The 25,228-nt window shown below is 38.6% G+C and overlaps 2 protein-coding genes across 8 annotated transcripts in view; both read right to left on the bottom strand.

Moving 5' to 3' along the window:
• Positions 1–25,228, bottom strand: part of LOC127953374 (zinc finger protein 271-like) — a 239,850-nt gene that overhangs the window by 48,295 nt on the left and 166,327 nt on the right. The window contains exons 1-2 of one of the 4 annotated variants that reach the window (XM_052552599.1): positions 24,273–24,905; positions 12,769–14,839 (exon numbers count right to left, since the gene is read on the bottom strand). The exons of 1 other annotated variant lie outside the window; for it this stretch is intronic. In XM_052552599.1, coding sequence (XP_052408559.1) covers positions 13,332–14,839; positions 24,273–24,534 — 1,770 coding nt within the window. In that variant the 5' untranslated portion in view covers positions 24,535–24,905 and the 3' untranslated portion in view covers positions 12,769–13,331. Of the gene's footprint in view, positions 1–12,768; positions 14,840–24,272; positions 24,906–25,228 lie in introns of those variants that run through there. 2 more of the 4 variants (XM_052552602.1, XM_052552600.1) reach the window with 2 other exon arrangements.
• LOC127953355 (zinc finger protein 501-like) overlaps positions 12,633–25,228 on the bottom strand; it is a 364,750-nt gene continuing 352,154 nt past the window's right edge. For all 4 annotated transcript variants that reach the window (XR_008153141.1, XR_008153142.1, XR_008153144.1 and 1 more), the window contains exon 3: positions 12,633–12,776. The gene's annotated coding sequence lies outside the window, so the exon portion shown is untranslated. The remainder of the gene's footprint in view (positions 12,777–25,228) is intronic.

Below are 25,228 nucleotides of genomic sequence, written 5' to 3'. Positions count from 1 at the left end.
AACAGAAAACTATATTTTGCACATTACATTATATTTTGAACAGAAATTAACAATCACAAAAAAAAAAATCATTTGAGCAAAGAACAAACAATTCCGTGCTCAATAAATGTATTTGCTTATTTGCTATTATCCATATTAACGTGCAGAAATAACGCAGTTTACTCAGGTGCTCTCTCACAAACTTATTGTCTGTGCTCCTGTCAAGTCTCTCTCTCTCTGTCAACTTCTTAATTCTGTGCTCAACTCTTGACACACGCTCGCTCAACTTACAGCAGCGTTACCAGTGTGCCACAAAATCAACCAATCAGAAAAATAAAGGTCAATTGTGATTGGCTGTTGGTCTTCAATCAAACCGCTAGTAGAACCAAAGCCTGTCTGGTAGAACTATCTACAGCATCCCGGAAGCTTACTGAAAAAAAAAATCTAAAAAAATAACTGACTACAGCGAGACTAATGGATTAAAACACATTTTTTGGTAGGTTTTCTTTTCATTATTAACTTAAAAGTGCCTTGATAGTTTTGTGTGTTATAATGCTGTTGTGCTGTTTAACTTACAATATTATATCTCCTCTTGTGACTAAAGTTAGTTTGACTTATCCTTTTCAAGCATTCTAATGCTAGCACAGTCACAGACAATGTCATCAGAACAGCAACACCTAAATGTCCCACCACAGCCACATGTGAGTACTTTGTAATATTCCGGTTACATAGTTACTGTGTTTATTATCCTTTTATTTTGTTTGTCTGCATTTTTAGCTTGCAAACTACATTTCTTTGCTTACGTTAACTAATTTATATAAAAAAGCAGTAAGCTATCCCCTCTTTCACACCGCAAGCGTGAGCAGTGCGCAAGAATCGTGTCCGCGCAACTACATCGTCACTGCAGTAGCAGACTCTCGCGAGTATTCACACTGGAAGCGTATAAGTGCAGCATCACAGCAGCGGCTGCAAAGCGTGTTCGGCAGACAGTATAACCATTTCAAACAATGGGTATAATTCTTTCAACATTTGTTTTTATAACAATACACCATACTTTCACCCAAAACGATTAATTCAAAAGTTTAAATGGGAAAAAACATATTTGTTATACTTAATTTTCTTTTCTGGCATAATTGTTAAAACACCAGACATTGGCATTGTTGTTAAAACTCTTGACATGCTTATTCTGTGCATTTTGAGCACGTTTTGTGTTAAATCACATTTATTTTGTCCATCAAAAGTGTGCTTTCACTTTAATTGAGCGTGAGCAGCACAGGCACAGCAAAAATAGACCGGACAAGTTCACACACCTCTTTAAAGTTATTTCTAGTGATCTCCGACTGGCGAAGTCGAACATCATTAGCGCCGGCATGAATAACAATCTTACTGTATTTACGTTTAGCATTAGCCAGCACTTTTAAATTTGCCAAGATGTCAGGCGCTCTGGCTCCCGGTAAACATTTGACTATGGTGGCTGGTGTCTTTATATTGACGTTCCGTACAATAGAATCACCAATAACTAGAGCACTTTCATCAGGTTTCTCAGTGGGTGCATCACTGAGTGGGGAGAACCTGTTTAATGTTTTGATCGGAACAGAAGAGCGGTGTTTTGACCCACGACTACGCTGCCTTATCACATGTGAATCCCTCATCAGCGACAGAGATAGATAAACTGTACATGTGGCAAGAGGTGCAAATAACGATAGCAGGAGAAGCCATTACTCACCGTGCTTGATGAAATATTCTTACTGCGGTTGTTTGATGAACTTGTGAAAAACTGGAGTGAGAGAGAGGAGAGGAGAAAAGAAAACGTTAAAGGGGGGGTGAAATGCTATTTCATGCATACTGAGTTTTTTACACTGTTAAAGAGTTGGATTCCCATGCTAAACATGGACAAAGTTTCAAAAATTAAGTTGTACATTTGAAGGTGTATTTCTGTTCCAAAAATACTCCTTCCGGTTTGTCACAAGTTTCGGAAAGGTTTTTTCGAGTATGGCTCTGTGTGACGTTAGATGGAGCGGAATTTCCTTATATGGGTCCTGAGGGTACTTATCCCGGAAGAGCGCGCGCTCCCGTATAGCAGAGCAATGAGAGGCTGAGCACAGACAATCACTGATCAGAGAGAGAGCGTCTCGAAATGTCACAAAAGGAGTGTGTTTTTGGTTGCCAGGGCAAGACAACCCTGCACAGATTACCAAAGAAAAAACAGCATTAAGGGACCAGTGGATGGAGTTTATTTTTACAGAGCATCAACGGAGTTGTGCAAGTGTTTGTGTTTGTTTCCTGCATTTCGAAAATGCTTGTTTTACAAACAAGGCCCAGTTTGACGACGGATTTGCGTATCATTTATTTCTTAAGGATGATGCAATCCCAACGAAAAAGGGTCACGATTGTGTGTTGGAACCGCAGGCGGTGAGTAAAACTGCTTAAAATACCTCTGCCTCCTTGTTAGTGCGTCCGCCTCCCATCGGAGACCTGGGTTCGAGCCCCGCTCGGAGCAAGTCGTTGCTGCTGCTGCTCTCGTTCAGTTTCAGCCTCGAGATCTGATTCTGGATCATAAATGAATGGCTGAATCTGACTGTTACCCATGGTTTGTTTTGGATGATGGTTTTTTCATCAAGGTAATGTCACAGCTTCCAAACGCTCTCAACACAAAAGCTTACTCGCGCTCGTGATTCTTTAGCTCCGCCCACACATCACGCCTCCAGTCGGTCGTGTTTTTCCGGGAAAAATCGGTACAGATTATCTTTCTCTTATGAATATAATAAAACTAAAGACTTTTTGGAGTTATGAAGGATGCAGTACTACTCTATAGGTACTAAAGATTAACAGGATATTGAGTGAAAACGAGCATTTCACCCCCCCTTTAATGACAAGCTAACGAGTGCTAACACTTTGCGGGTTAACTGCACCCACGGATATAAAATAAAAGTGAACGATCAAAGTTAATCTGATAAGATTGATCTCAGAAATATGGTGTGAATTAAGTTATATTTTACCACTTTAAAAAAACAAAACAAAAAAAAAAACAGATAGTGATAGTAATCTAAAAGATTCCAGAGAAAAAATAAAGACAGCTACACGGAGCTACGATTAGCTACAGAAGGCCAACAGGAAGTAGAGAAAACACTGTCCAACAGCAAAATGAACAACTAGTAACTTGAAAAATCTTTTGTGGGGCCTGACCTATTAAATACCCTCAAGACATCTCGGTTCAATTTTTTAAAGCATTTTATATGCATTTGCATAAATTCTTCTTTCAGAATGGTCTGGAACGAAGAAATGTCTTTTCTTAAACTAAAATTGAAATAAAATGTATATTTTTATAGAAAGGCCAACCCCTCTCTTGCATATATATTATTGCTTCTGGTTTGTGCATTGTAAGTACAAATAGTAATAACAAATATAGCTGCAAGCAGCAATTTCACGGCCAAGCACTCCACCGGCAAATTGAGGAGCTAAGCATGGCATGGAGCATCATACCAAATGCATTAATAAGCGATAACTGCAATTTTAGGATTATTGTAATTGATCAATCAGCGTCACACACCTGTAGGTCATAGATAGATGCTTAAACAAAAAGACTGATATAGTCCTGATGAAGATCAAACGATCGAAACGTTGCCATTAAAGTATTTTTCATTGTTTTGCAAGTTGATAGTGTGCGGGATTTTCTTGTTTTTCTCAGGATTATTGTAATTGAAATGGCTAAAAAATCATAAATACAATCTCTAAAAGCATGATTACTTGGCTTATCAAGTTTGACCAATAGGTCTCGCTGTTATCAAATCAATTTTGTGTACTCTGTGTGACTTGTCAATGACACACACAGAGTTTGGTATCAATATGCCAAAGCATTGCAGAGATACAGCCTCAAGTGTCATTTTGGCACAATGCCTCAAATTCGTGGCTGTGGTATGCGAAAAACAGTTTTGTCTATCGACACAAAATCTATAAATTTTGTCAAAACTGTCTGAAGATCATCTGACTAAACTTTGGTGAAAATCAGACCAACTTTTGATGAGGAGTTAAAAAAAAGTATATTTTCAATATAAATCAAAATAGCGGACAGGAAGTTCCAGCTTACTCTGGCATATTTGGTATTCTTGTTGTCGGCATAAGCCAGGGAATATTTTGAGACCAGTTTTATTGCAATAGGATAATGCAATAAAAGGTTATTAGCATTTTTATAAGTGTAAAAATTATTAGTTAATGATTGGTTTATTACTCTTGACCAATAGGTGGCGCTGTTACAAAATTGATGTGGCATGGTCTGTGTGAGGTGACAATGACAGATACAAAGTTTGGTGCAAATATGTCAAATCTTTGCTGAGAAACAGCCTCAAATGCATTTTGGTATCCTTCCAGCAAATTCGATGATGCGCTAAATGAGAACCGTGCCGTGTATCGACAAAAAATCCATAACTTTTTGCCAGTGTGGTCTGAAGATGATCCATGTCAAATTTGGTGAAAATCTGACTAACGGTCTAGGAGGAGTTTGAAAAAGTAAGTTTTCAACAAATCAAAATGGCGGACAGGAAGTATGGCCAATTTTGGCATAATTGGTATTGATGTTCTCTGTATGGCCCAAAGAATATAGGGGAAACCATTTTGATTTCAATGGTCTAATTTATTCAAAGGTTTCAACTTTTTGAGTACCTTCAGGGCATAGAGCCGAAGATTTTTGTAATTATTTTCGTAATGAAACGATAATGCGTTCAAAGAATACAGCATTTTAAAACATAATTCAAAATTGCCGACACAGGAAAATTGTATAACATTCGACTCGACATGACTCTTTGAATCTAAAGAGACCAGATGTGTGATTTATGGCCAAACCATTCAAAAATATGCATTTTTCATATCTCCTGACCACTAGGTGGCGCTCCGTCAAAACATTGCAGGTAGTCTCAGGTCATGGTTATTAGGACACACACCAAGTTTTGTCTCAATATGCCAAACCGTTGTCGAGATATAGACTCACGTGCATTTTTGCGTGCTTTTCGTCAAATGTGTTCACGTGTCATTCGAGAACGGTTGGACGAATCAACTTGAATTCCACAAATTTTTGCTAGCATTTTCTGAAAATGATCTGAGCCAATTTATGTGAAATTCGGACAAACCGTCTAGGACAAGGGTGCCCAACACGGACTGCTCTCCAGTCGATCGCGCGAGAGTAAATTCTACTCTGGTTTACCCTTTTTCTGTCTTCACCGCTCCGGCGTCTCAGACATCAAAAATATAAAATGTTAACCTTTATAGACATAGTATTTCTTGAGTAAAGAAAAGGCTGTACTTATATATAAAAAAAAAAACAGTTCTTTATTTAATCTTACATGATCACTGATTACGTTCAGCTGGCCGGAGGAGTAGGGGCGGAGCTACGAGGAGCTTTGAGCTGTGAGGTTCAGTCAAGATTTAACACAAGCTGTTTTAATGCTTTTCATTTGTTGTTAAATATTTGTAAAATTCACTGACATACATAAAGTTTGACCATTTATGAAAAAAATAACAGCGAAGAAATTATGGGCTGAATTCGATATTGCATACTAACTTACTCATACTATTTCAAATACATATATGTCAGAAATAGCAAGAGTAGTGTATTAGCACGCTAATCTGAATTCAGCCAGGATTTTATCTAGGCATGTTACATTATAAATAGGGACTCGCTTGCATTCCGGCTTGTTGGCTCACTGAAAAGAGCCAGCTCTTTTGGGTCTCAAACTGCTCTTTTAAAAAATAAATGTTTTAAATATGACTTTGACTATAGGTGTGAAAAAATTCTAATTAAATTATTTAACAAAATTATACTCACAATGTCTATGTCTGTTGATTTGTTATTAAGAAAATAACCTTTCCATTCAAATTAAGTATGGGCGTTTTCCGCAAATATCACATTCGAATATCTGAGCTCACAAAAAAACGAATATTCGTTTATTTAAATTAAGTTTAATGAGACAGACGTTATTTTTCAGCAACATTTATTGTTTCCGTCATTTTTGAACAAGCTTACACACAATAAGCTTGAACATTACACATCGTGTTTTGTAGCTGAAAACCTTTAACAATGCGTGCAAACAAACAAAAGTACAGATTAAAAGCAAAGAAAAAAAAAGTAAACCGTAAACCAGCCTGCAGCAAGACTACAGAATGCTTACACTTAACTTTGAAACTGTCCGCAAATCTTTTTTTTTCTATTGTTTTACATTATGTTCTTGTTAAGAAATACGGGCATGTAAACATGATCGGGGGAAAGTCGGCTCCTTAGTCTGTTAACAATAAGGCCTCGGAGAAAACGCGCTCTGACGGCACAGACGTTGTCGGGACTCACAAATAACTGTGTGCTATGTGAATAAGTTTTGTGAAGCGCTTCGTGTTTTCGTTTCACCACTGAATGGGATCCTCATCTGGTGGAATAAATGGCTCCTGCAAGAACTGTTCCCACTTGTCTCAGCTGGACTCTCTGTAATCATCGCTGAAGAACTGTCTCAGCCTTTTCCGACGATTGGGCATTGCATCCTCTTCATCGTTTGTGGCGGCGACTGCATCCGCTCCACTCGCATCAAGGAAAATAATGTTTGATGTTCAACAAAAAATTGTTTTCCTCTCTCATGTTTTCATCGAGAAACCTGATATGTTTGTGCTAGGGCAGACACGAGAAGAGGAGTTTTCACTGCATTCTCCAAGTTAGCGGTGTTTATTCGTTGCTTGAGAGATGCCGCAACAATGTTCTTCAATTCTGTCACTTTCTGTGATTCTACACAAAATATCTGAAGTACTGTAGAAAACCGCATTTCTTATTCATTAATTTTTTGCTTGCATACATCTTCACATATGCCGTGGAAAATCACAGAAAGTGACCGAATTAGGTTTTATTGTGGACTTTTTATTTTATTTTTTTATGGCAAGCAAAAATATAGCGAAATCGAATATCATTTTTATTTATCGAATAATTTGAGCAGAATGAATGTTCGAATGTTGGACTATCCATGCACTACGTTAATTTAAATTACTTATTTTTAATGTATAAAATCAACATTCAAAACAATAATATAATAGAACCCATATTAAAGAAAAATATAATAAATATTCAGAAAAATAAATAAATGAAAGGATTAAACTGGTCCCTCTTTTTATCTCTTCTTTATTGTCATGTTATAACCAGCACTCTAGCATTATAACTTTCATGAACACACACTATTATTTTAAATAAAATTATTAAAAATTTCATTATTACATAATTATTAAATTTCTATAGGCTATAAATTTTTTTAAAGTAGAGTCAGGTGTTTAGATATGTGAGCTCCCGACGTTCACCTCATTCGCGCCACTACTCACTGTTACTATGGAGACGTTGAGAGAGCTGCGATTCGCGACGTCAGCAAAATAAAACACAACTATGGCAGAAGCCAAAAAAAAGAAAACATATCATTTTCATTCTGACTGGGAAGAGAATTACTTTTTTGTTTATTCAAATTCGAAGTCCATCTGTCTTATTTGCAATTCAAGCGTGGCCTTACCGAAGAAGGGCAATTTGGAGCGGCATTTCAAGACCGTGCACAAAAGCTATGACGCAGATTTTCTGGCTAAATCAGCTCTACGCACCCGAAAAGTCCGGGAATTGAAGGGGCAGTTAGCAGCACAGCAGTCCATTTTTACCAGGCCAAACACCAAGGGTAAGGCTGCAACTATAGCCTCTTATCGTGTCAGTCATGTTCTTGCAAAACACAAGAAGTCTTTCAAGGACGGCGAAGTTGTGAAAGAAGCATTTGTCGAGGCTTCAGACGCACTTTTTGGTGACTATAAGAATAAAAGTGACATCATAGCTGCCATTAAGGACGTGCAATTATCCCGTGGCACTGTTACACGGCGATGTGAGGGAATGGCAGAGGATGTCGAGGAGCAATTAAGGAAGGATGTTGAACAGTGCGAATGTTTTTCTCTCCAATTCGACGAGTCAACTAATGTTGTTGATGTGGCACAACTATGTGTTTTCATTAGAATGGTTTTTGGAGACATGGGTGCAAAAGAAGAGCTGCTCACCATTTTACCATTGAAAGGACACACGAGGCGAAGATATTTTCCAAGCTTTCATGGAATTTGTCAACAAGACCCAGTTGCCCCTCTTCAAACTCATCTCTATCTCAACGGACGGTGCTCCAGCAATGGTGGGGCGTACCAGCAGATTCATTGCATTGTGCAAACAGAGGGAATATTTCCCGGACTTCCTTAATTACCACTGTATAATCCACCAGCAGGCATTATGTGGTAAGATTTTAAACATGAAAGAAGTGATGGATGTTGCAATGAAGATTATGTGCTCCGTTCGCGCCAGGAGTCTAGAGAGAAGGTTATTCCGTGCTCATTTGGAGGATACCGGTGCAGAGCACACAGACCTGTTGCTGCACACAGATGTTAGATGGCTGAGTAGACGTACATTTTTAGTAAGATTCTCAGAGCTGTTGCCAGAAATCAAAGATTTTCTGAAGCTATCGAAACATGCAGAATATGCCCAGCTAGAGGACTACCAGTTTCTATTGGATTTAGCGTTCCTGACAGATCTCACTGACCTGCTGAATGATTTTAATTTAGAGCTGCAGGGTAAAGACAAACATGTAATCAACATGATCAGTGCAGTAAACACATTTAAAAGCAAGCTACAACTGCTTTCAAATAGGCTGCAACGTTAAGACCTACGGAACTTTCCTCACATGCAGGCAGAACTTCAGCGTCAGGGCAAAGACTTTGTGCAGCTTGAAAGTACACGTTTTGAAGAGCAAGTTCAGAGCATCTTGTTAGAATTTGAGAGGCGCTTTACAGATTTTGGATCCATTGAGCCTGTTGCCAGCTATCTGTGTTTTCCATTTGGTCCAAGTATTGATGTGGATTATATTGCCTCCAAAATTGTATCACTGTTTCACTTAGATAACACTGCTGTTGAGAATGAGATTCTCACACTGCAAAATGACATTGAGATCAAATCCAGGGCAACATCTGACATGAATGGAGAGTTCATAGAGTTCATAATAGAGAGGTCGCACCCCTCTGAGTAGCTAGGGGTTAAGTGTCTCGCTCAGGGACACATTGGTGTGTGGTCAGTGAATGGCTGCTGTTTCCAATGAATATGTGCACGAGGCACCAGCACGATCAAAAAGCTGAACTGCTAAATTTTTGGTCACACAGTAAAGACATAATTAAAGGTCCCATTGTACGTGCTTTTTTTAAGCTTTGATTGTGTTTACAGTGTGCAATATAACATGCGTTTATGTTTCACGTGTAAAAAACTGTATTTTTCACACAATTCACCTATCTGTATACCTCTGTTTTCACTGTCATAAAAACGGGCGGATGTCTTCCTTGTTCTATAAAGTCCCTCCTTCAGAAATACGTAACGAGTTCTGATTGGGCCAGCGGTTCCTGTGTTGTGATTCGACACCAGCTTAGAGCAGGCTGACCTTCTGCAAACGCGATTGGACTAGTTTTGGAGTAGTTATGTATTTATAGTCACAGGAGCGTTTTTACTAACGAGATGCACATGAAAATCACATTCGTTTTTTTGCACAGCCCTAACGTCTAGTTAACAAAGCTAAACAGCGTTGCCCTTTGTGTAATAAGTTACAGAAACTGTTAAACGCACCAACTTGAATAATAAAATACACTTACCGGTTGTGGTCCATAAACAACACCTTCTCCAGACAAAGAGGGAACTGCTCCATCTTTCAAGAATAATCTTTGTGTGAATCCGGCATTAAACTGATTGAGATTGAGAAAGTTGTCCTCAGCAAGCTGTCCTCAGCTAAATTTGCTGCACATAGTTTTACATGTGGATTATAATTTTCGGGAACCGAGTCAAACATAAATTGTAACCATTAATCTCCAATTACAGCATCCCTGGTAAGCCCAAACAAAGATGATTGGACTCAGGGCCGGCCCGCGGCCACGCCTCTTCCAATGTAGACAGCACTGCTTTTGTTAACACACAGCTCATAGAAACGGGCCTGGCAGCTCGCGCCAGTTCTACACAGGGTGAAAGTTTCCTGATTGTGACGGAAGGCCGAATTTACATGACACATTACAAATGAGCATAGTCTGCGATAGATACAGTGCCAAAAAGAAGAGAAGAGGATAAAGACAGAGGTAAAGAGATGTAGTGAAAGAACAATTTATTGCATAGGAGTAAGATACTATAATTTCATGGCAGATATTTTTACCTTAACCTTAATGTTAGCAGTTGTTGAGTTCTGAGTCCCCAGACTGTGATTTTGTACAATCATGTCAGTTTTAAGACGCATTTTTTATTATCACTTTTTTATTAATGTTTTACTCTACAGTTGGGGGGGATTACAGTACAGGCCAAAAGTTTGGAAACATTACTATTTTTAATGTTTTTGAAAGAAGTTTCTTCTGCTCATCAAGCCTGCATTTATTTGATCAAAAATACAGAAAAAATGTAATATTGTGATATTATTACAATTTAAAATAATTTGTTTTCAATTTATTATACTTTAAATTATCATTTATTTCTGTGATGCAAAGCTGAATTTTCAGCATCATTACTCCATTCTTCAGTGTCATATGTGACATCCAGTCTATCACATGATCCTCTAGAAATCATTCTAATATGATGATTTATTATGAGTGTTGGAAACAGTTCTGCTGTAATGTGTGTGTGTGTGTGTGTGTATATTTATATATATATATATATGCTAAATCATGAACACAATGACAGGGTGAAATGGGCTTTGATGCATGGGGCTAACTAAAGTTTAAAACATGGGATCACGAAGAAGGGGACCTTTAAAAAATGCAAAGTGTTATCAGTTTGAAAAATCAAGATAATAACAGCGTTAATACGAATTATTTCTAAATGCTGGACCATTCTGATTTCGCTCTGCATATGGAACCTGAAGATTTTTTTATTTATTTTTTTAAACCAAGAATGAACCAACATGAAAACATTTAGCTTTTAATCCTTATATATACACACACACACACACTGTAGACTGTAGCCTAAGACTATTCCATGTCTGGCAGTAGTTTCGCGAATGATGACCCATTTTGGTTGTCTACCTACTGTACATTACTTTTTTCTCCATTAAAATTATGAAATCCCAGCACACGCTCCTAATAAATATTTGTTATTACAGCATCAACATTCACAGAACAGTTATTCTTAACTAAAGCAAGTGGCTGCTGTGTGCATGGTTTATATGGTTTGGTGGAATGCCAGCAGAGCACTGCATTTGTAATCTCTAAAATACATCTCAATTCATCCGAATCTCACAAATCTGTTAACACACAATAAAAATATGCATAATGAACCTACATTTTCCTCTTACTTCAAGCGAATGCTTAGTTTGTGGCTCATTATTAGCCTATTATTATTAATAACGAAACAGGCTAAAACAGTGGGATGACAAATTCTCTTATATTACACTCTGAACTTTTAACAAAATTAATAAGGAGAATATGTTTTATCCGCATTGTAACATAAAAATGTTTTTAAACGACTTTTGATTTCCCCTTTCTTTAAAACTATAGTAGTTTGTGGTTCATTGTTAGCCCATTAATTAAAACAAGCAATAAAATAGTACAATGGTACAAATTCTCATGGACATTTAAAGGCTTTTTACTTTTCTTGACCAAAGTGAATAAAATTGATATTGTAACCAAAATAAATAAGATATTTTCCGTCTTTTAAAACAAATGCTTAGTTTGTGGTTCAATGTTTTATTTATTTGAAATGAAAACAGCAACAATAATGACAAACTTGCTTTTTTAAAGGAATATTAAAATGAAGAAATGTAACCTTTTTTAACAAATTTTATGTTTAGATATTTCTAATTTGTGGAGTCCCATGAATCATTTTATTTTCCTGTATCCTGCACACACACACACACACACACACACACACAGAAGTCTTGTCCAGCGCCGCTCTCTGTTGCATCGGGTCTAGTGGGAGCAAGTCTGTAATCCACAATCACATGGCAGTTGCTTCAATGCATTTAAGGGTGTGGTCCTGGTCAAGAGAATCTCCTGAACTCCAAACTGAATGTCAGAATGGGAAAGAAAGGTGATTTAAGCAATTTTGAGCGTGGCATGGTTGTTGGTGCCAGACGGGCCGGTCTGAGTATTTCACAATCTGCTCAGTTACTGGGATTTTAACGCACAACCATTTCTAGGGTTTACAAAGAATGGTGTGAAAAGGGAAAAACATCCAGTATGCGCAGTCCTGTGGGAGAAAATGCCTGGTTGATGCTAGAGGTCAGAGGAGAATGGTCTGACTGATTCAAGCTGATAGAAGAGCAACTTTGACCTAAATAACCACTCGTTACAAACAAGGTATGCAGCAAAACATTTGTGAAGCCACAACACGCACAACCTTGAGGCGGATGGGCTACAACAGCAGAAGACCCCACCGGGTACCACTCATCTCCACTACAAATAGGAAAAAAAAGACTACAATTTGCACAAGCTCACCAAAATTGGACAGTTGAAGACTGGAAAAATGTTGCCTGGTCTGATGAGTGTCGATTTCTGTTGAGACATTCAGATGGTAGAGTCAGAATTTGGCGTAAACAGAATGAGAACATGGATCCATCATGCCCTGTTTCCACTGTGCAGGCTGCTGCTGGTGGTGGTGTAATGGTGTGGGGGATGTTTTCTACTTCCAGCAGGATAATGCACCATGTCACAAAGTTCGAATCATTTCAAATTGGTTTCTTAAACATGACAATGAGTTCGCTGTACTAAAATGGCCCCCACAGTCACCAGATCTCAACCCAACAGAGCATCTTTGGGATGTGGTGGAACGGGAGCTGCGTGCCCTGGATGTGCATCCCACAAATCTCCATCAACTATCCCATCAATATGGGCCAACATTTCTAAAGAATGCTTTCAGCACCTTGTTGAATCAATGCCATGTAGAATTAAGGCAGTTCTGAAGGTGAAAGGGGGTCAAACACTGTATTACTATGGTGTTCCTAATAATCAGAAAAATCATTGCGATGTGAATTGTTTTCCAATATCGTGCTGCTCTACTAGTAAGTTAAGTCAAGCTTACAGGCTCAGTAGCTTCTGCAGCATGAGCACAAATATGTAGTCCTCCATTGTTGTTGGTGTTAAATGACGTAGCGGTGTCTGAATATGGTCAAGACGTGGGGTGATGACATCATTGTTTTACAAAACATATGGATTGGCAGTACACAAAAACCCAAAGGTGTCATTTTCAGTTTTATCCACTCTGGGAACGTGTTTTTTTTTATTTTTTTTATAGGGTTTTCATTCCCCCGAATGCTGGATCAGTCTGGACGAAACGCATATACCATACAAAATATTTACATATACAGCTAAATGCGTCTTTTTTTCTGCTGGCAGTGGGCCTTACTGTGGTTGGTTTTTGTATGACTGTGTATAACAGATGACTTAATGGAACGCTTCCCACGTACATTGCGGTGATGTGCTTTCTCTCCAGTGTGAATCCTCTCATGTGTTTTCAGACTCGATGAATCCCTGAATTTCCTGTCACAGATTAAACACTTGTAAGGTTTCTTTCCTGTGTGAATCCTCTCATGTCTTTTCAGACTTGATGAATCACCGAATCTCTGGTCACAGTGTGAACACTTGTAAGGTTTCTCTCCAGTGTGGATCCTCTCATGTTTTTTCAGACTTGATGAATCACCGAATCTCTGGTCACAGTGTGAACACTTGTAAGGTTTCTTTCCTGTGTGAATCCTCTCATGTCTTTTCAGACTTGATGAATCACAGAATCTCTTGTCACAGTGTGAACACTTGTAAGGTTTCTTTCCTGTGTGAATCCTCTCATGTGTTTTCAGACTTGATGACTGACTGAATCTCTTGTCACAGTATGAACACTCATAAGGTTTCTCTCCTGTGTGAGTGCTCTCATGTGTTTTCAGATATGCTGACCGACTGAATCTCTTGTCACAGTGTGAACACTTGTAAGGTTTCTCTCCAGTGTGGATCCTCTCATGTTTTTTCAGATTTGATGACTGACTGAATCTCTTGTCACAGTATGAACACTTATAAGGTTTCGCTCCTGTGTGAGTGCTCTCATGTTTTTTCAGACATCCTGACCGACTGAATCTCTTGTCACAGTTTGAACACTTGTAAGGTTTCTCTCCATTGTGAATCCTCTCATGTGTTTTCAGATTTGATGATTGATTGAATCTCTTGTCACAGTGTGAACACTTGTAAGGTTTCTCTCCAGTGTGGATCCTCTCATGTTTTTTCAGACTTGATGATTGGCTGAATCTCTTGTCACAGTGTGAACACTTGTAAGGTTTCTCTCCAGTGTGAATCCTCTCATGTGTTTTCAGCTCTGTTGACACACAGAATCTCTTTTCACAGTGTGAACACTTATAAGGTTTCTCTCCAGTGTGGATCCTCTCATGTTTTTTCAGACTTGATGATTGGCTGAATCTCTTGTCACAGTGTGAACACTTATAAGGTTTCTCTCCAGTGTGAAATCTCTCATGTGTTTTCAGAGATGATAAATCACTGAATCTCTTGTCACAGTTTGAACACTTGTAAGGTTTCTCTCCAGTGTGGATGTTCATGTGATCCTTAAGGTTTGATGATTGTGTGAAAATCTTCCCGCACTGATTGTAAGTGAATGGTTTCTCTCCAGTATGAACTCTCATGTGATGCTTAAGATTTGATTTACATGCGAAACTCTTTCCACACTGAGTGCAGGTGAAAGATACCTTTACTCTTTTTTTCTTTAAATCTTTCTGTTTGGTTTGAGAGCAAGTCAAAGTTTTCCCACCAGTTTTGACATTATTTTTCTCCTTAACTTCACTCGATTCTTCATTTTCCTCTTTTTCTTCAATGAACTCTAAAATAAAAAAGTAAAAATTATATATTTTTGGTATATTATTAAAAGCTGAACAGTCTTGTCTAGGGCTGTGATGATGGTAAAGTGGTAAAAATCTGCCACCATCACAGCCCTAGTAAAATTTATTTATTTCCTGTTTTATACAGACCGAAAAGACAATGATGCTTTAAAATGTTTACCGGGTCTATATATATATATATATATATATATTAGTGGTGGGCCGTTATCGCCGTTAACGTGCTGCGTTAACGCAAGACTCTTATCGGGCAATAAAAAAAATATCGCCGTTAATCTATTCTTGGGAGCTGGGTCTATATGAAGCTATGATGACATTCACCTTGATATTTTATATAACTTACTCGCTGAGGACAGCCTAAAAAGATGCTCAGGACAGTTGACGGGCCACTGCTGCACATCGCCACGAAGGCTCATCTTTCTCACGTGTTGTTAAGCCATTCCGCTTGTCGATTTAAACATTAAAGCATCCAAACACAAGACATGGAAAAGCTGAACAGAGTAGCGCGTGCCGTTAGGTGCGCACGAGAGAGAGAGAGAGAGAGAGAGAGAGAGAGAGAGAGAGAGACGCGTATCACGGACAGCGACACTGACCGAGCTCTCTTCTGCGAAGTTCACCTCGAAGTTCCTCCTGCACCTGAACGAACAAATGCAAATCGCAGTTTGAACAAACAAAAAGATGTTAAAGAGCCCAATTCAGCACCGCGGTGTTCTGGTGTTCAGGGCTCACGCAGAGAAAGGCGTCTAAAAACACTTGAACATCGAATTAGCTTCGTTTTTGCTCTTGTGCCGACAAATACATACAAAATATGTCAAAATATCCACCTTTGAAATTATGCTAGAAAAAACTGTCAGTTATTTATTAAGTGGAAGTAAAAAGTTGAGGAAAAAAATGTGATGTGTATTATATTGGATGCGTTCATCGTCTCTTAAAGTGACCGCGCCTAATATAGCTGCTGGCTGCTGTAATGTTAATCCAAGAAAATTAAAATGTAAATCACTCACTGCTCTTCACTAAATTACTTTGTAGTTTTAACAGTCAAACCAAAAATTATTCAGACACCAGGTATAATTTTTGATATATATATATATATATATATATATATATATATATGGCAAAACTGTAATAATGTGAGAAATGTTGAAGGTGTCTGAATAAATGTAGGTTTGATTGTATATTTCATTTTTACATTGAAGACTATCCAGTGCTATTATTTGGTTTCTGTACCTTGACACCTACAAAAAAAAAAAAAAAATTTTTAAACATTGGTGTGAAACAGGAGTAATGTTGTTTGTGCCTTGTGCAATGTGGAATTAGTTTACAGCTTTTTCAAGCAGTTTGTGATGCAATTTGGAAACAGGAGATGAGCCTCTTTTCTAATGCACCATCTAGCTTGATAAACCCCTTCTCAAAGACTTACTGTTTGTCAATTTTATTTGGGTAACACACATATTCTGAATGCCGTCGGCAGAATTCGAATGAGCCATTTTAATCTAGATTAATCCGTTAACGTCAGTTATATAAAATATCAAGGTGAATGTCATCATAGCTTCGTATAGACCCAGGGTCCTGAGGCACTTCTGCCGGAAGAGCGCGCGCTCCAGTATAGCGAGGCTGAGCAGACATTTCACTGATCAGAACGATTCACTGATCAGAGCGAGAGCGTCGCGAAAAGTCACAAAAGAAGTGTGTTTTTGGTTGCCAGGGCAAGACAACCCTGCACAGATTACCAAAAAAAAAACAGCATTAAGGGACCAGTGGACGGAGTTTATTTTTACAGAGCATCAACGGAGTTGTGCAAGTGTTTTTGTTTGTTCCCTGCATTTCGAAGATGCTTGTTCACAAGGCCCAGTATGATGACGGATTTGCGTATCGTTTATTTCTTAAGGATGATGCAGTCCCAACGAAAAAGGGTCACGATCGTGTGTTGGAACCGCATGCGGTGAGTAAAACTGCTTCAAATATCTCTGCCTCCTTGTTAGTGTGTCCCCTCCAATGCCAGAGACCCTGGTTCGAGCCCCGCTCGGAGCGAGTCGTTGCTGCTGCTGCTCTCGTTCAGTTTCAGCCTCTGGATATGATTCTGGATCATAAATAAACGGCTGAATCTGACTGTAAGCCATGGTTTGTTTTGGATGATGGTTTTCCCTCACGGTAATGTCACAGCTTCCACATCCTCTCAACGCAAAAGCCTATTCGCGCTCGTGATTCTTTAGCTCCGCCCACACGTCACGCCTCCAGCCGGTCGTGTTTTTCCGGGAAAAATCGGTACAGACTATCTTTCTTATGAATATAATAAAACTAAAGACTTTTTGGAGTTATGAAGGATGCATTACTACTCTAGATGTACTCAAGATTAACAGGATATTGAGTGAAAACGAGCATTTCACCTCCCCTTTAAAAAATATACTGAAACTAACATTAAATATAAAAATACTGTATTTAAAACAGCTAAGTTCATATATATAGTCGGACACAACTGTCATATCACTCGTCCTGTGACAAATCTGCTGCATCTGCGCACGGAGGTTAATGTTCGGAAAAATCAATCAACGGTGAAAATCAATAGTTGATTTAATTTAAAGTCCAACAGTTTAACACTAATATTGGGCATAAACGAACACGTTAAATATAAAGTATTTAAAACAGGTAAGTTCATATGTTTGGAGTAAAGTTGAATTGAACTGCTGCATCAGTCATACAGCGCTCTGGACCACGTGCCTCATGACGAGCTCAACAAACCGCCACAGAAACAAGAATGAGATGCATTCTAACACAACTGTGGCATTAAACTCAGTTAGTGAGGGCTCATTTAAAATAGTGCACATATATAGGCCATTCAGATTACTTGTTAAAGTGCAATGAAATACCTTCAATATCTGCAGACGATGTACGTCTGTTTGTGGATGGAGACTTTGTAACGGCCAAAACTCTGTATTTTCCATGCATCACATTATAGTACGGTGTGCATGAAAATAATAAAAAAGGCTGCAGAGCGAACTTATGATCCATAGTGGTTCTCACGTAGTCCTTCTAGTGTGCGTTATAATGATCAGTGAATGCGATTTTCCTGCACATCTCGTCAGTAAAGACGCTCCTTAAATTAGAAGTATTATCTCCAGCACGTGTGTTCAGATCAGGGTTGCCAGGTTTTCACAACAAATCCTGCCCTGTTGCTTCTCAAAATTATTTTTCAGAATAAGACCGTACATACCTATACTTTTACTCTCAATACCTTATGTATATTAGAGTATGCAAGATAATACTTTTACTTAAAGGGTAGTTCAGCCAAAAATGACAACAATTCGACAACAATTAATGGTGAGCTCCTTTGCTCACCCTTAAGTTGTTCCAGGTTTGTTATTTTAATTTTTGGGGTTTTAAACATATGGTATTTGTAGTTACTAAAAATGGTTTACTTAAGTATCTCAATATTTCTTCTAATTACGTTTACATAGCGCTAAAAAATTCCTCTTTTCCTTCTTTCTCTAAATCAGATTGGACCCCTGTATTGCAGGGGTCTCTGAGGAGGTGCTGGCCATTCACCAAGAGACTCACCTCCTGAAGACCCCAAAACACATGGAGGCAGCGCTGGAATCAAACTGATGTTGTTTTCCTGATGTTAATCCTAAACTATGCTGTAAATGATTGTAAAAAGTACTTTCAATTACAGAGCAATTTGTTTTAATGTGTAAAAAATATATTTAACGGATGAGAAAAACAAAGTTTTGTGAAAAAATTTACAAACTGCATTAAACTTATTAAAAACTAGTGTTGTCACGGTACCAAAATTTCAGTATTCTGTACCGATACCAGTGAAAATCCACGGTTCTCGGTACCAAAAACAATTATTAAAATTAAAACTTTTTATCCCTAAAAATAAAACCAATGCCATTCTTTATACTTATTTACAATTGTGTTTAAAGTTTTTCTACAAGTTATATAATTATGAAAAACAGTAAACAAGTTTCACCCAAATTTAATTTGTCTTTTAATTTATGAAATTTAAACATTTTATTTTTGGTAAATAAAGGGGATTTAATATTAAACATGGAAGAAATATTTTGTGATTTATTTCTTTAAAAAAAATAAAGTTATGAATTTTTTCAACCGTAGTAGCAGTATCATATACATTTGACTAAATAATAGTAATATTTAGTAGCACAATGCCTTTATGTAAAAATGAACTTTTAATGAATGCATATTTGTCATTTTAACTGAACTTAAGACTGGTGGTGATGATTAAGATATTTTTGGTCATTGAGGGTTTCTGTAAAAAGAAAAAAAAAGTAATAGATCATATGAATTATTATTAAAAGATAATACTGCTAATAATTCTACAACCATACTAACAATATACAATGCACTATGAATTGATGAGCTGCTGGGTTCATGAATATTAATCACGTTGTATGCGTTTGGTCAAACTGATTTGCTGAAATCAAAACAGGGACGGTAATAGATAAATGCCAGCCAATGAAATTGCCATTTGCGCATTAGCTCCGCCCACTACTGGAAAAACGTCATATCTTCTTTTTGTTCGAAAAATATGAATAATTCTAAATGAACTCCATTATTTTGACAAGAGAAGACAACAAAGAATATAGTTTACATGTAGGATGTTGATTCAGCGTGGTAAGACTCTCGCTCTCTCTTTGCATGTGTGAGAAAGCGATGGTGAGTCGTGCACCTTCACACAGAGTTTACGGAGCGTCAAATACAGGTGCGCTGTGCGTACATTGACATGAATCGAACAGTACAGATCGCTTGATGGAGAGAGAACTCTGAAGCTCAGATGCTGAAATTAATGCAAGCGTCACACGCTTCTGTCTATGTAGTAAACAAACCCAAACGTCTCTGCCATTTGATCATTCAAAGACGCACAGAACATGCAGGATTCATATTTCTTTTTTATTCATAACTTTTGCGGCTTAAAGGGTTAGTTCACTGAGTTAGCAAAATTATGTAATTAATAACTTACCCTCATGTTGTTTCAAACCCGTAAGACAGGGGTTCCCAAACTTTTTAGCCCGCGACCCCATGATAAATGCGCTGCTGCCCCGCGACCCCCCCCCCCCAAAAAAAACCACCTCTCGTCGCGTGAAATGTACAGCAAATCGATTTTATGCCCAGTCTCAAAGCACACGAAGTTATATTTTATTGTTCTGCGTGCAAAATCAGTGTTACAAGTCTGCATGAGCTGCTCGATATCCACCTGTTCTCTCTCGGAAAGTAACTGTGCAGCTATGTTGGGTTGAACTCGTTCATTATTCTGCCATCAGGAACCAGTCGAGTAAGTCTGAGCTGCTCACACGCACACGCACACACACACTCATGCTAATCCGCTAGATGTGTCACTTTATGCTTTCCATGGTGACGCGTCATTGCTTGTCACGTGACATACCGCAGCAACAACAGAGCTGAATTAATGATCTGCTTTTGTCATTTTTCCTTTTTTATTCAAAATATTAACAAATTTGTTAGATATGGCATGAAATAGCTGATATTCCGATTGTCAAATATATGCAAGTGGAAGTGTTTTGTTGTTTAAACACCTTTATAACGATCACGTTAGTTGAACTGTATGCGCGATGGGCGCCGCCATCTTAGTTTGTGCCGCAGACGCAGTTCAGAGAATCAGATCTGTTGGATTTACAACACGTGAATTCATCCACTTCTCCCGAAATACATAAAAGTAAGTGGCTGGTGAACTGGGAGAATAATGGAGTAAACTTTAAAGTTACTTACACAATGTGTATCTGATATGAATAAAATGTGTCTAATTATAATGAAAAAGATTATTATTGCCTCTTCCTTTGACATCAGTGTGTATTTTACAAACTCTAAATGTATTGTTTTTTCTAGTACTTATATGTCTGAAACCTAAAATAAACATTATGTGGTTGAAAACACTGAAAAGTTGTGATGACAGCTCTGAGCGCACTTGTCTCTGGCTCAGCGCCAGCCAACTCGCGAGAGCTCATTTGAATTTCACGTCATGCATTGACCGGTGTGGTCGTAACAGTTACACTCCAGGGACTAGCCTAGACTGACCACACCGGTGTGATCGTACGTGCGATGCGAAAGAGTTAAATTAATTGAAACAAAAATATATAAAGCCTATATCGAAATCATCTCGCGACCCCGGCCCCTACTTTGGGAACCACTGCCGTAAGACCTCTGTTTATCTCCAGAACACAGTTTAAGATATTTTAGATTTAGTCCAAGAGCTCTCAGTCCCTCCATTGAAGCTGTGTGTACGGTATACTGTCCATGTCCATTAAGGTAAGAAAAACATCTTCAAAGCAGTCCATGTGACATCAGAGGGTCGGTTAGAATTTTTTGAAGCATCGAAAATACATTTTGGTCCAAAAATAGCAAAAACGATGACTTTATTCAGCATTGTCTTCTCTTCCGTGTCTGTTGTGAGAGAGAGTTCAAAACAAAGCAGTCTGGATATCCGGTTCGCGAACGAATCATTCAGTTCGTCAAATCGAACTGAATCCTTTCAAATGGTTCGTATCTCTAATACGCATTAATCCACAAATTACTTAAGCTGTTAACTTTTTTAATGTGGCTGACACTCCCTCTGAGTTCAAACAAACCAATATCCCGGAGTAATGCATGCACTCAAACAGTACACTGACTGAACTGCTGTGAAGAGAGAACTGAAGATGAACACCGAGCCGAGCCAGATAAGAAGAACCGAGGAGCTGATGATAGTGCGCATGTGTGATTCAGCGTGAAGCAGACCGACACACAGAGCGTCTGAACCGAACTGATTCTTTTGGTGATTGATTCTGAACTGATTCTGTGCTAGTGTTATGAGCGCAGGTAAACCGAAGGCTTGAATCAAGGGCAATCATCGCAAATGACGCCATTACGTCGAGCGCAAAAGAACCAGTGAACCGTTTTCTTCAACTGGTATATTGAATCGAACTGTCTGAAAGAACTACTGGTGATCCAAAAACCGATGCAACCGGTTCTTGACTCGTGAATGAGTCAATCTTTTGTTCGTTATCTGGCTCGGCTCGGTGTTCATCTTCAGTTTTCTCCAGAACTTTGAAAAAGTACTACCTCACCAGCAGCGACTTTCTGAGGGGCAATTTTTTTACCAGAACTTTATTTAGTTCCTGGTTCCTGCAGTGGAAACACACCGAGTACAAGTACAGCCCAAAGTCTCTAGTTCCTGGCTAAAGTTCCTGTGGTGGAAACGCGGCTCTACTGTCATATGTGCAAGCCGTTCTGGAGGTTGACGTAGGCATCGAGCACATGCCTCTGAGATATGAGACTCTCACAAATATTGTTTACAAGAGCAAAGTTTCCTTACTTTAGCAAAGGAAAACCAGTCTTTACTTGGCTTACATTGAAATCCTCCTAATTAGGCTAATGCTTCTAGTTAGTGACCAGCGATTTGTTTTGGTGTCTCTCATCCAGTGTTGTTGTCGAGTCACCAACTGTCGAGTCTGAGTCGAGTCTCAAGTCTCAGTGTTCGAGTCCGAGTCGAGTCTCGAGTCTCAGTGTTCGAGTCCGAGTCCAAGTCCGAGTCACCAAAGAAGAGTCCGAGTCGAGTCCAAGTCGAGTCACCATTACCAGAGTTAGAGTCCGAGTCGAGTCTCGAGTCCCCAATTGAATTTTTTTTTTTTTTGAGGAAACAATAGCAACCAACTGAGTTCGTAGGCATTGAAGTCCATTATATGAAAAAAACATCATGAAATGTTTTCCTTAAAAAAACATAATTTAAGAAAAAACGCCATGGATATCCTGGATGGCATTGGGAGGAGTAAATGATTAGGAAATTTTCATTTTTGTGTGAATTAATCCTTTAACACTGTATTACAGAAATACACTTGGCGAAAAAAAGAAACGTGCATATTACAATGAGTGTGAGTGTGTGTGTGTGTGTGTGTGTGAGAGAGAGAGAGAGCATTTGTGTGTGAGTGACCGAGTGATTTAGCGTGAGTGCGTTTGTATGTTTTCAAGTTAATGTGTGTGTGTGACGGCACGCGCATGGTCAGAAAGCAACATATAAGGGCCGTTCAAATATCGCGTCTTTTGCACGGTCAAGTTCGTTATGTCCAATGTACTGTAGGTGCGCGGTATGCGCGCTCATAATGGCAGCATCCAGGCGCGTCCGCACCGCATTGAGTTAAAAAACATCTAAACTTTTCAGAATACCGCAAGCGCACCGCGGGTCATGTGACAAGAACTAACAAATCAGCTTCATCCTTTCCCGCAAGTGCCCAAGCGCTTTGGAAAAAAAGTAAAGTGAAAGTAAAGTGAGTGACGTCAGTGCGTGTGTTGTCAAGCAAAGAGAGCGAGCGGTAGCAGTGTCTGTGAGGGAAAAGAATAGATCCTGGCCAGTCTTGGGCACGAAACATTTTTTATAACATTTTTAGTCAAAAACAACGTAATGAATGTCCAAGTCCGATTTTATATATCCTTGAGTCCAAGTCCAAGTACGAGTCATCAGTCCACGAGTCCAAGTCGAGTCACGAGTCCAGAGAATGGAGTCTCGAGTCGGACTCGAGTCCAAAGAAAAGTGACTCGAGTCGGACTCGAGTCCAAAGAAAAGTGACTCGAGTCCGAGTCCAGGTCTCGAGTACTCCATCACTGCTCTCATCCACGCTTTCATGTTCGTCACTAATCACAAGTGCATGTGTGTCCTACGTCATCTGCCCAGAACGGCTTGAATATATGACAGTCAGGAGAAGTGAGGAAAAAGTGTTTATACCATTTAAAATATGGATGATTTTCTTACAAAAACACACCAATTCCCTACAGGAACCCTTTATTCATCTCTTTTTATTACAGATGCGCATGCTTTATTTGACTACTTTTGGACTATTGAACAAAAACACCCTCTTACTCCAATTCTAACGCTTGGAAGTGCCAGGATAATTATTTATATAAGTCAGATTGGATTAATCTGGAATAAATCAGTCATATACACCTAAAGAGTTCTTGAGAGTTAATAAAACACGGCCTAATTTTCATTTTTGGGTGAACTAACCCTTTAATATCTTTCTTGTGGTGAACACAAAAGAAAAAAGATATTTTGATGAATGTGGGTAACCAAACAGTAGCTGGTGCACATTTGATAGTAGAAAAAATACTGTTCAACTGTCTGGTAATACACATTATTCAAAATAACATTTATCATGAGATCAGAATATTATTATGTTTTGTGAACAATGTTCTGTATGTGTATCATGGCCTTATTTCAGTGACTTAAAATACATTTTTCACTAACCACAAATAAACTTTGTTTTTTTTCGAAAACACAAACATGTAGGTTACGTCCATGCTGCACAGCATATTATTGTTGCACAGATTGTGCCGATTACAGTGTTATCAGACTTAAGTTATTAATATGTACCACAAACATTCATTAAAAATGAATGAAGAATAAACACCAACCTCCTTGTTCCTCGTGTTTTTTTTCTGTTTCCTTGTGTTTTATTCTCCAGGTTTCTGGTTCCTCGTGTTTAATTATCAAAGATTCTGGTTCCTCGTGTTTTATTTCTGTTTCCTCGTGTTTTATTCTCCAGGTTTCCGTTTCCTCGTGTTTTATTCTCCAGGTTTCTCTTTCCTCGTGTTTTATTTCTGGTTCCTCATGTTTTATTCTGCTGGTTTCTGGTTCACTCGTGTTCTCTTCTCTCTCTTCTTTCACAAACTCCATCTTCACAGCAGCAGATCTCAGTTCAGATGATAAACTCCTCCAGATATTCCTGCTAGCTTCAAAACTCAGTCACGACTGTGAGGACGAGGATATTACAGGTATTTACTGAACTGATTCAAAATCTGTATTTTTTTTTTCTTAGAAACTTGTCTAACCGTTTGTATTAAGGCAGCACACCGACATAACAACAACAGAGAGCGCGGTGAAACTGAACTTCTTCCTCTGAGGTTTACTGGTGTTTGTCAAACAAACGTGTGTGTTTAGCGCCTCCCGCTGGACTGGAGCGAAGCGACGAAAGGAAGAAAGACCTGTACTACGTCCGAAATCGTATACTGCGTACTGGGTATTTGAATTTGAATGTTCTACTCGACCATTAGAACAGTGCGTTCTATATGTGGGTAGTATGAATGGAACTCGGCGTACTACATCCTCAATGTTGGTGTCGTCACGTGACGTGCGTCTTCACAACAGCGCGAAAATGTAAAGAGCCCACTCGACTGCGCGAACATCGGCAATTGTTTAATTAATTAATATTAATTATTGTAGTTGTTACTGCTTTCATCTGCGTTTTAACGTTGATAGGATCAACAGCTCAGAGGAGGAATAGGTCAGCTGCTCGTAGATCACACCTTCGTGGACAGCTTATACAATGTTTATAAAATTGCTTAAGTATTATCAGCTATTTAGCTTGCAA

The sequence above is a fragment of the Carassius gibelio genome, chromosome B3 (genome assembly GCF_023724105.1).
Source record: "Carassius gibelio isolate Cgi1373 ecotype wild population from Czech Republic chromosome B3, carGib1.2-hapl.c, whole genome shotgun sequence".
In the NCBI taxonomy this organism is placed as follows: Eukaryota; Metazoa; Chordata; class Actinopteri; order Cypriniformes; family Cyprinidae; genus Carassius; species Carassius gibelio.
The sequence above is the reverse complement of the archived record's forward strand: the minus strand, read 5'-3'. Positions and strand labels throughout refer to the sequence as shown.